The 11,806-nt window shown below is 30.9% G+C and overlaps 1 protein-coding gene across 2 annotated transcripts in view; it reads left to right on the forward strand.

Moving 5' to 3' along the window:
* The window catches only part of LOC145286171 (putative flavin-containing monoamine oxidase A), a 95,744-nt gene extending 84,809 nt beyond the window's left edge, over positions 1-10,935 (forward strand). For both annotated transcript variants that reach the window (XM_080134955.1, XM_080134956.1), the window contains 5 exons: positions 1,235-1,335; positions 1,587-1,760; positions 6,777-6,964; positions 8,621-8,708; positions 9,440-10,935. In XM_080134955.1, the coding sequence (XP_079991081.1) occupies positions 1,235-1,335; positions 1,587-1,760; positions 6,777-6,964; positions 8,621-8,708; positions 9,440-9,664 (776 nt within the window). In that variant the 3' untranslated portion in view covers positions 9,665-10,935. The remainder of the gene's footprint in view (positions 1-1,234; positions 1,336-1,586; positions 1,761-6,776; positions 6,965-8,620; positions 8,709-9,439) is intronic.
* The last annotated feature ends 871 nt before the right edge of the window (positions 10,936-11,806 follow it).

The following is an 11,806-nucleotide window of genomic DNA, read 5'->3' on the forward strand; positions in this document are numbered from 1 at the left end:
ATGAGGAACCCTACTTAGTGTTCATACGTTTTTGTCAATAAAGATTTCTGCTATTGCCCCCTCAAGTTGCTTTGGTTTAGATACCCCAAACGTTTGAAGCTATCTCTTTACATCCACACCCCCCTTTCAGAATTCTCTCTATATTAAAAATAAATACTTTTTTAAATATCTGTATGATGTACATACCCATGATGAAATGAAAACCTCATATTCCGAAAATCATTTAAATTGATCAAATAGTTTAATTTTTATATAAAACTAGCGGGAGTACCCGGCATTGCCCGGATGGGGTGGGGGTTAAATCAAAACAAAATGGAAAATAAAGAATACGCGAACATAATAACCCTGTTTAAATATTAAAAAAAAACAAACAACGAACGTGATGCAAAATAAAGAATAAGCGAACGATGTTAAAATTTTTTTTTTTAAAATCGGAAAAACAAAAACAAAACAAAAAAACAGCGAACGTGATAGAAAAAAAAAACGAACAAAAAAAATGGCATAAATGACCCTGTTTCAATATTAAAACTTTAAAAATCAAAAAAAAATATATCTGACATCTCGGCTCAAACGTACAATTTTAAGATAATAACGCTGCTACTATACTAACTGGGCTATGACCGTGTGAGCAAAAGTAGGTAGGTATTTTTCTATATTTAAACTAATTCAAAAAAGAATGTTTTTTGCACATGCGTGTATGGCTAAATTGTCATGAAGGAATGATTTTTTGCTACTCCTCCCTGTAGAAAAGTGTCTTGTTGGGGATGAAGAAATTAATGTTTTTAGCCAATTTTTTTATATTTGTCGTCTGAAGAGTCCAGCTTCATAGGGTTCCCAGCTTGTGAAAATCTGTAGCCTCTGTCGAAAGTTTTGTGAGACATACAAACATATATACATACATTTAAACAGACAGGTGAAATCTATATTATAGATGAAAGTATTAACTGAGACTTTTGATGAATAAAATGTCATCTTTAAAAGAATACTCTTTTTATTTTTTGTACTTATCCAATTCTAGTGATATTAACTTCTAGTAGGGACAGCAAAATATACATCTGACTTTAGTAATGAAACTTAAGTCTGGGGTTGATGTGTATTTAGTGAGGTGTGTGCTGTTTTTGTTTAATTAAAGGATTAGTCACATCTTAGAAAACATTATTTTTCTACTAAATATTCAAAGAAATTTTGAAGACAAAATAATTTCATTTTTTTTTTTTTTGTGGCCTTCCAAAAGCTTCCATCAAATTTAATCCTGAATTGCCATCGACAAAAATGACGTTGTTGAGAAATGTACCATTGGCTTTCATCATCAAATTCTGCTTCACGTACGAAGAGGTGAGTAAAGCACACCTGCTTTTTTTGTAATTTGTACGTAAACAAAAACTAATTTAATCAGTATAATCATGTGTTACTAGCATTCGTATTCAGTGCAGAAACATATTTACATACATGTGTGTTTGTGTGTGTCTGTGTGTGTCTGTGTGTGTGTGTGTGTGTGTGTGTGTGTGTGTGTGTGTGTGTGTGTGTGTGTGTCTGTGTGTGTGTCTGTGTGTATATCTTATTTTACAAAAAGTTTTTATTTTCAGTCCTTCTGGATAAATGGTAAAAATCCCAGCTCTAATTATGGTTTCCAAAGCATGATCAAAGATCCAGAATGCGGCCCTATTGGTGTGGTGTACGAAGCCACCTCTGCTCATGGCAGTCCTGCTCTTATTGGTTTTGTATCAGCAAGCCGTGGATTAGTGAGCAAAGAAACTGATGTAGGTACAAATGCAATCACATTATTCCTATTATTAGTAGTCTTAAGATATTTGTCTGTTAAAATTCTGATTGTTTTCACATTTGTCTGTTAAAATTCTGATTGTTTTCACATTTGTCTGTTAAAATTCTGATTGTTTTCACATTTGTCTGTTAAAATTCTGACTGTTTTCACATTTGTCTGTTAAAATTCTGACTGTTTTCACATTTGTCTGTTAAAACTGAATCGTTTAGGGAGAATTAAAAATGTTTAGTTGTTTTTATTCATCTTGTATTTGCAAATTTAACATCATATTTACATTTTATATTTTAAAGTCTGCTTTCAAAAAGAACTACTTATTATTATAAAATACATTGTGCTTTATACTATACTAGCAGGTCACCCGGCGTTGCCCAGTTGTAAAATATGCTTAAATATGATATTTTAATTCATGCAGGTTTTGTATTTATTATTTTATCGCTATATATCTTAATTTGTTTCAGTTCGTGTTTATTCGTTACACCTCTGCATTGTAGTGCCTTTTATTAAATTACTTTTTTATACATGCTAAACAATATTACAATATTTTTTATTGTAATGGGGTATGATCTCGCACAGTTCGGAGATTCTATTTATAAACAATGTTGCTAGGAATTAATTCACATTCTGCTACCAACCAATCAGAAGCCAGTATTGCTCCATAAATATTAAAACTTTTCTGTAGCAATTTTGCATATGTTTTCTTCGTGTCAACACGGGAAGAATCTTTTTCTCTGTGGATTCCAACTGTTCATCCGTTTCAGTTGCACCAGAAGATTTAATCATTATTGTATTTTGGGTATAAATTATTATCAGATAATAAAAATCTTGAAATAAATACATTTGATTACCTATTTGATTACTAAATATCGAAATTACAACTGAAATTCAAATTTTTTGCAAATCAATCTGAACTATATAAATTCAACTTTTATTATCATAATTTCTTATACTTTATCTAAATATATAAATGTATATCTACAGACTGCCCAAGAAGCTTCTGTTTGCTGAGCTCCAACATGGCAAGTCCTGGATATGACCTTAAACTATATCCGATGGTGAGGCCTCAGCTTGATGGCTTTGGGGAGTGTGGAGCCACCCTTTAATTTCCATTGCTCCCAGGTCCACTCTGACCCGGAGTGGTAGTACCCGCTAGGGTTCCAACTATAGGTTAAATAAAAACCGACTTGAAAAAAAAATATATTCTATTAAAAAAATTTTCTTCAAAATCACTGGATTCGGCATTAAATAACCTGAAAAGAGTTGATATGCCGTAAAACAAAAGCAACCAACCAACATGGCAAGCGCTCCCATGGCGGCAAGAGAAAATGATACTCTGAAGGCATCACTGAAGGCCTTCAATGTTAATCCATCATCATGGGAGCAGACAGCTTTAGATAGAACCAAGTAGCGGGCTGCTGTTCATGACGGTGCCCACAAATATAAAAGTAACCAAAAAGTTGCTTCAGAGAAGTGCAGAAAGAACAGAAAGGGCAATGTTTTGAAGCCCTCAACATCTGCTACCATTTCCTGTTCTCATTGCAGTAGAAGGTTTTCAAGCAAAGATTGGTGATAAGTGCTATTTCTTCCGAAGAGTTAAGGGCAGAATAGATTCATTGATTCATAAATTAAGGATTGGTATAAATAAAAGGTGAAATATTCCACAGAAATATATATTCTTACTTGTATTAGTGTAGTCTGATGGAAGTTCCATATATGACATAATATTTTGTGAAGATTCCATATAGATGTTTGATTAAAATTGAACCTGATCTGAATCTGATGAAGGGAGTGTTGGCAAAATATCATATTGTACAGACGTCACTGACACAAGTAAAAATATAATATAATGTAATAAGGATGTGATCATATGCAGGTTTGATTTGTAATGAAATATGACACATAATGACTGTACAAAATATATTTATTTATTCTTTAATATAAAATAGTTTTATGTTTTGGTGTTTTTTCTGGTTCCAAAATTAAGAAGGGTTAAATGAATGTTCTTAGTGAAAGTGTTCCATAAATCATATCTGGCTATTTGGTTTTTCCTTAAAGGAAAAATAGTCTTTTGTGCACGTGTGGGTCTTGATATGTGTGAATTGTTAAATTGACATAGCTTGGGGTTAGGAGGAGCTTGGAAGATTCAAATGTTTGTGTAGAGACTGTGCTTACAGTGTTATGCCAAAGCGACATGGATTCGTCGGTTCCACTTTCCTAACTGTCCAAACTGTTTTTTTTTTTTTTTTAACTTTTTATTTACTTTTTAATTCATGGTCTTTGATTTGATTGGTCGAAAAGCAGAAAGAAGGATAAAGAGCAAAATAAAGACAGAATGGGGAATTACAATATTGTGAAACCAGGAGAAATATTTCATCATCTTTCTATCGTTTATTATCATAGTAGTAGTAGTAGTAGTAATGGCAGTGGTAGTATTTCTTATACTTACCTACCACAAGAGTGTGGGTATATATATTGTATTAATAAATTAGCCTGATATACACATTGAACAATGCTTCAAGTAAACTACATTAATTTCAGAATAAAATATATTTAATTTTTTTTTTTTAAAGCATAGACCTTGAATATTAGACACTATCCCTGAGTGTCTAAGGTCTCTCTGTACAGCGGTTTGTCAGGACAACCTGGCATGAGGGTACTTTTCCATACAAATAAACCCTGACCAAATATTCAAAATAATATAGTATTTGCAGCCCAAATAACCTCTCAATATCCTGGAACCCATTAAAACCAAGTGACCACAAGAAAGGTTTACTATTAAAATATTTAACTGGTTAATTAGTGAGAGGAAAATTAATATTAATATTCTTAACTTCTTTATTAACTCGACATTTGAGATGTATAGCAGATTTAATGGAATTTTCAAATAACTATGCATCTCACATAGAGATCAAATGTTAAACCCTAGAAAGGAGCCTCTTGATTTTTGAGAACTTCAACTGAAATAAAATGAAACAAAAAAGAAAAAAAAAAAGATATAAATATGAATGTTTGATTAAAATTGAATACACAATCTGACGGAGGAAATTGTTCCCGAAATATCATATCATAGGGAACTTCATCAGACCACACTGACTCAAGTAAAAATATGATATAATAAGAATATATAAAACACACACACACACACACACACACACGGCACAATCACATTGACACACCGTTTCTCACCAGATCAACTTAGTTGTAGCGGAACCTCATACGTCAAAATCGACAGGAGAGTCCATCTTATATATATATATATATATATATATATATATATATATATATATATATATAAATTATTAGAATAATAATATATAAATATTTTATATTAGATCCTATCTTCATAAATATTCTTGATAGAGCATTGATATAAGATGAAATTATATAATGAAAAGTAAAAATGGATCACCAAAAAGTAATATAATAATAAAACTCCAAACTCCATGAAATAAGAAAAAAAACATGCTTGTCCAGAATTCTCCCTATATTACAAAAAACAAAAAATGAAGATAAATCTGTATGATATACACATCCATGACAAAATGAAAATTTCATATTCCAAAAATACGTAAATTGGTAAAGTAGTTTTATTTTTAAATAAAATCAAATTTTATGAGTAATCAAAAAATGAGTGTAATCATATGCCATTTTGAGATAACCCAGTATAATTTATATTTACTATATTTGTTGTAATGCCTACGAATTCCCATTGATCACTTAAAAATGATTTTATTTGTAAAAATAAAACTACTTTATCAATTTACATGGCTTTTGAAATATGATATTTTTGTTTTGCCATGAGTACATACATCATACAGATTTTTCTTTATTTTTTGTTTTTTTAATGTAGGGGGAATTCTGGACAAGAATCAAAAACTTTTATTATTACATTCTTTCTGGTTTGAATATTTGATGACAGTAAACGTAAATTTTTATTTTTCATTTAATTTTATTCTCTTTCTCTCGTGTCTCTTTATCTATCTATCTATTATACAGCCCAACATCACAAGTGCATTTGAGAAGTTTTATTACTGCACAAGCAAAAAGGCCCTGCATATAAAATCAACAGTAGGTTCTTTGATATGACAGGAGTGCGTTCAAAATGAATGTTTCTTTTTAGAGCACAACTGAACCGTGATACTTAACTTTTGCATTTTAAACTTTAATTCAAGCCATTACATATAAAAATAATTTTATAAAATCAACAGTAGGTTCTCTACAGCAGGCATGGCAAACTCAAAGTCTCTTTAGGGCCATAGAAGTCGATTTGTATTGTCATGAGGGCTGCAAAAGAACACGATCAGCTCAGACCTAAAAAGAAATCAATATTTTTGGATCAGCAATTTTTAAAGTTCACTACTACCTGTAAAAATGCATTTTGAGCCTTTATTTATTAAAACCAGCAAAGATGAAAGTTTTAATAATAAAAAAAAAAATGAAAATATACTTTATTTTTTTTAACGAAGGCAGTTAAAAAAATTGAAAAAAACTTACCGAATATTACCACTAAATTCAAAAGTCAATTTCAAATTTTAAAAATCTAAATAAATTTTTTAAAATACTTGTGACAAAAATTAAAGACTAATAAGTGGCTGCATGCTTAATGTAGACCACGACAAGCAGGCAATTGAGCAATTTGATTGAAAATTTTGACAATTTCACCCATTTCAATGACAATAAAATATGGCATGGAACATTCGTTCATCATTGAATCCTGGGCAACATCAGGTCTCCCTGCTGGTGTGTGTGTGTGTGTGTATATATATATATATATATATATATATATATATATATATAATAATTTTAATGAAAATTCCCAAACAAAATAACTTTTATACATTTTTCTGGACAAATCAGCGGCATTCACAGGTAATTCAGGCTGTTATAACTGATATCCCTTCATCAGCTAATTCTATAGTCACTGTCTGTATTACTTGAATTCATTGTTTTAAAAGTTAAGTATTAGATTAAATTACTTTTATTTTATTCTTTTCAGCCTGAAGATCGTAGAGATGTTCTTCTAAATTTGTTGGATGACCACTTGGGACCCAAAGTGCGGGAATACATTGCCTTCCAACAAAAAGATTGGTCCGCAGAAAGTTATAATGGTGGTTGCTTTCTGAAATCTCTTGTGCCTGGATCAACACGATTCTTCAGTCAAGATTTACGAGAACCCTTTGATCGGTCAGTATTTATTGCAACTCAGAAACGGATTGACATTAGTTATTGGTTATCTACATATTATAAATTTTATTCAGGTGACCATGGGGAATGGTGTCCTACAGATGATACTAAGAATATAATTAGGAAATACTTAAGATTTTTATCCAGTCATGGCTGACAGAACAAGCGCAATCTACCCATGTAGATTAAATGAAGGTTAATTTCTAAATTCTATACAAATTTCTGAGTTCAACAAGATTCACCCGAAGAAGGTCAAAGGTTACATTGGCTAAAATATTGTGAGAATAATATCCAAGATAAGAATAGTAATCCAAATCTTTTTTTTAAAAGTTACTTTTTTTTTTACTTACCAGTTGGAACTTTAATTGATTAATTTAGTTAAGGATCAAAATCGATTTCTAATCAATTATGTGTTGTATATTTGTTTCTTTATCACCTAGTGGCTTAATTTCATTCTCGCATGGATACTGTTGCTGACTGCCATGTTATCATCTTTGTGACTGGAACCTACATGGATAAATGATAATCATGAATGCCTTCTTGAGACATTAGTTTATTAACTCAGTTCAACAAATATTGGCTAGTTGCTTCATGTTTCCAAGAATGCTTTTATTATCATTTGTTTCTTATTTAGGTGGCCATGAGAAAGTGTCCTACATGGCCACCTGTTACCTAACGTTGTGTCTCCCTAACGTAATTATTTAAAAATCTTTTTCACTATCATAGGTGACGGTTTGTAATATCGGTACTTGTGCAGAATAAGGACTATGTTAGTGTCAGAATTTTCTGGGCAGTTTATGTAAAACACTGAAAGGCGCCAAAATGCTGAGTCCAAGAAATCATAGCAGCAAATGCCATTTAAGAAATTATTTATTTGTTTCTTAGAATTGGTTAATTATTTGCTAAGATCGGTTAATTATAAAACAAATAAATATTTATCTTGGCTTGAATAAAAGAAAAATCATAGAAAAAATTTTTAAAAAATTTTATTTGCTGTTGTTTATTTTTTCCATCAATTAATTCTGCCTATATATATAATGGGATTTATTGGGAATAAATGAGCATCTATATATATATATATATATATATATATATATATATATATTTTTTTTTTTTTAAATATAATTATCCACTGACACATGTTTCGTCGTCTAGGACTCATCAGAGTGGCTGAATCTAGCGAGATTCGAAATTCAGCCACTCTGATAAGTTGTAGACGACGAAACACGTGTCAGTGGATAATTATATTTTAAAAATAATATATATATGCCGCTCCCCATTTAGGGGGTACCAAATTGGTCAAAGGGAAAATTATTCCCAACTCGCTTTTAAGTAAAAATGCACTTTCGTATAAATAATTGAATTCATTCAAAGAGTATCGCTAACAAAAACAAATAAAAACATCTCATATATATATATATATATATATATATATATATAATATATATATATATATATATAAAAAGTAGTAGCATGTTTGTGTGTATACAATTCTCCTATAACCCACACCACCAGACTGATCATGACCAAACCTGACATGATGGTCTCCGGTCTAGGGATAGTGCATACTATTTTTCAAGGTCAAAAGTTAAGGTTTAGGTTGGGACTTTGCTGTACAGTCGGGTACATGCTTTTAATTTTATTTTATCTTTGCAGAATTCATTTTGCTGGAACAGAAACTGCGACTGTTTGGTGTGGATTTATGAACGGAGCTATTCAATCTGGATTTCGGGCAGCCATTGAAGTTAGTGACTAAATATTTCATTTTGTTTTGCACATCAATCTTTTTTAGATTCAATACCCAAACAATAACTATTGTACGCAACTGATTGAACACCAATTGTTTAAACTAAGGAGTGGGTTTATACCTTTCCTAATTAATGTGTTAGTGGAATCTACAGACCTAATAGAATTTGAACTCTGTTTTACCGATTCTTAAATTATTTGGATGTTGCAATCATAAAATAAAGAAAAACATTTAGATTTTTTGGTCTATGATTTAGTTTCTTAAAATTAAAATAACTTATTTTCTGCAGTTTTTTTTTTTTTTTGCAGAGAGGTTTCACTGTCCTCCTACATATAGTTCCTGGTATTCCCAAATGGCTACCCATCTGGAACTGATCAGACTCAATATCACTTAACTTTGGTGTCACTGCTGTTAATTGTTTTCATCTGAAAAATTGCAATTAACTCTCCTGATCAGTTTAAAATGGCAACATTTAAGGACTATGCATAATATTCTATTTTATTTAATTACATTGAAAATATTTACCAATTTTCCATAATTTTTGGTATCAGTTATCTTAGGTTGTTTGTTCTTGTTGTAATTTTATCTAACAATGATTTGTTGGCTGGACTATTATGCACAAATGGTGTAATAATAAGAGTTGATATGCAACAAAAATGACAGAAAATACTTTACCAACAGAAAGAAATAAAAAAAAAAAAACTTTTTTTTCTTTTTTTTTTTTGCAGGTGCTGCAAAATCTTTGTCCGTCCTTAGATGCAAAAGCAATTGAAAACAACATGATGCCAATCGAAGAGGATCACCCATCAAGAGCCAAATCCAGATTCAAGTCGATACCAATGTTGGCTGCATTGGCAGGCGTAGGTTGTCTAACAGTGATTGCCATAGCTGCTTATAGAGATCATATGACTCCACCTCATACAAATATGATCTACATTAGAAATGCTTATTAACACAAAGGAAGTATAATGCAGTTTGATGCTTTGGTTTTAAACTTAACAACTGTATCAAATATTATCCTAAAAGCATCATAAACTGATTCTTTACCTTTTCTCTTCATTAGAAAATAAGGGAAGTAACTCTGTATTACCATGCCACTGTAACACTTTTTGTCAAAAATGGCACCCATGGAATTATTAATAAAACTCAGTTCGTTCTGTAATCCAACCATAATAAGGACAAATAAACTTCAGTCTATGCGTTACTTGTTCACCTAGTTACAAGCATGAATGTACAAGTTTTCTGTTATCACTATTCAATGCTAAGAACACCTGAACACAACATGCAAAACTGCCAATAACTCGGAGATACTTCTCTCTGGGTATTGTCCTGATTTGGAGTGTGGTGACCCCCTTCACTTCAGGAATAACCTGGAGGTTGTTTTGATAAATCAATATTTTGCGATAATCCCACAGATAAAAATCCTGGTGAGCAAGGTCCTGTGAGTGTGAAACCCATTCGAGATCACATCTCTTACTGCTGAGATGGCCATCGAAATGCCCCCCACGTATCATTGAACAATGATAAAACAAAAAATGTTGGATATTCAGGAGTGAAACTTGGTGGATAAGTCAGACATAGACTAAAATTTATTTGTATCAAATATGGTTGGATTGCAGAAAGAATTGTGAATTTTATTAACAATTTCATAGGTGGCATCTTTGAGGTGTCAGCCTGTACATAGAAGTTGAAACTTTTGGACTTCCATAAACCTACTTTACATCATCATCAATTCATATTTTTTTATTTATTTTATTTTTTTTTTCATTTCATTTATACTAATGATATTAAAAGTTGATTTTAAACCAGGATTTCCCAAAGTGGACTCCACTAGAGACTCCAGAAGCTCTTTCTTAAAGAGCTGCAAATGCTTTATATGGAAAAATGAAATGGCTGGAGACGTGTAATTATTGATCTTTTTTACTGGAAAGAGATATGATAACTAAAGGTGTAAAGAGTTTCAGGATGGTTTATGAAAAAGAAAATAATAAATTAACAAAAAAATGCAACAATTTTTGATTCATCAAAAACAAAAACAAAAAAATGATTGTAAACATCATCATTAGTTAGTGTTAGAATTTGAAATTAATGTTTTTCATATTTATTTTAGAAATTATCTTGTTAGTGCTCCGTGAAAACCTTCTACCCTGCTCAGGGGTTCCATGGTGTCATGAAGTTTAGGAAACCCTGATTTAGACTATACTTTCCTAAAAGAAAAAAAAAATATGACTACCATATTTCCTGCCACATAAGTGTTTTATTTTCTGAAAGAAAAAACTGCTTGCATCATATCGTGACATTGTTTACACAACGTGAGAAAATTTAACTGCACAACACACAAAAAGTCTCCTGTCAATCTCGGCATCTTATGTGTTGGATAATACAGAATTACCTCCCTTGTTTCCAATAGAAAAAAAAGGATGAACAATCAATCTATAGTTCTGTTTTTATTTATTTATTTATTTTTTTGTAATATTTAATGCAAAAGGGTATAGATACAAATAAGCGTTATATTGAAGTTTGTACCCAAATTGGGCTCCTATTATCAAATTAAGTTTAAATATTTCTGCGATATAACCACAAACATTTTGCTTTTACTACTATCACTAATCTTTTGTTTGTTTTTTTTACAAACATTTTTAGCCTACCAAGATTAATAATGTTATGTTCAAATTGCGAATCTGTAAATTGTAGATCCATTATTCTTTTGTTTTATGCTTATCATCTCTCTGTGATTGTAATGATGTCAGAGGAAAACAAATCATGCAAAAGCCCACATAAAGAGAAATACGTGAAAATTTTGTTTTCATGATTCGTCATTTTTGTCTCAAATCAAGATTCATTTTTAGTTTCTAATTCTAATAGTTTAGAAATCCTTCTGAAATGGAAGACATTTTTGATGGATTTGTTTATTATTTTTTTAAAGTGACATGCTTTAATTTACTATTTAAATAAAGTATAACATTTATAATTCTTTTTGCAAACAAAAGAAACCTGTTTTATCGATAGCAAACGGAGAAAAAATCATTTTTATCATAAAGAAAATTTGGATCAGCTGCATTTGAAGCATCCTAGACAATGATCAGAAAGAACAC

Source organism: Euprymna scolopes, chromosome 10, assembly GCF_053919585.1.
Source record: "Euprymna scolopes isolate OS-2025 chromosome 10, ASM5391958v1, whole genome shotgun sequence".
NCBI classification, from domain to species: Eukaryota; Metazoa; Mollusca; class Cephalopoda; order Sepiida; family Sepiolidae; genus Euprymna; species Euprymna scolopes.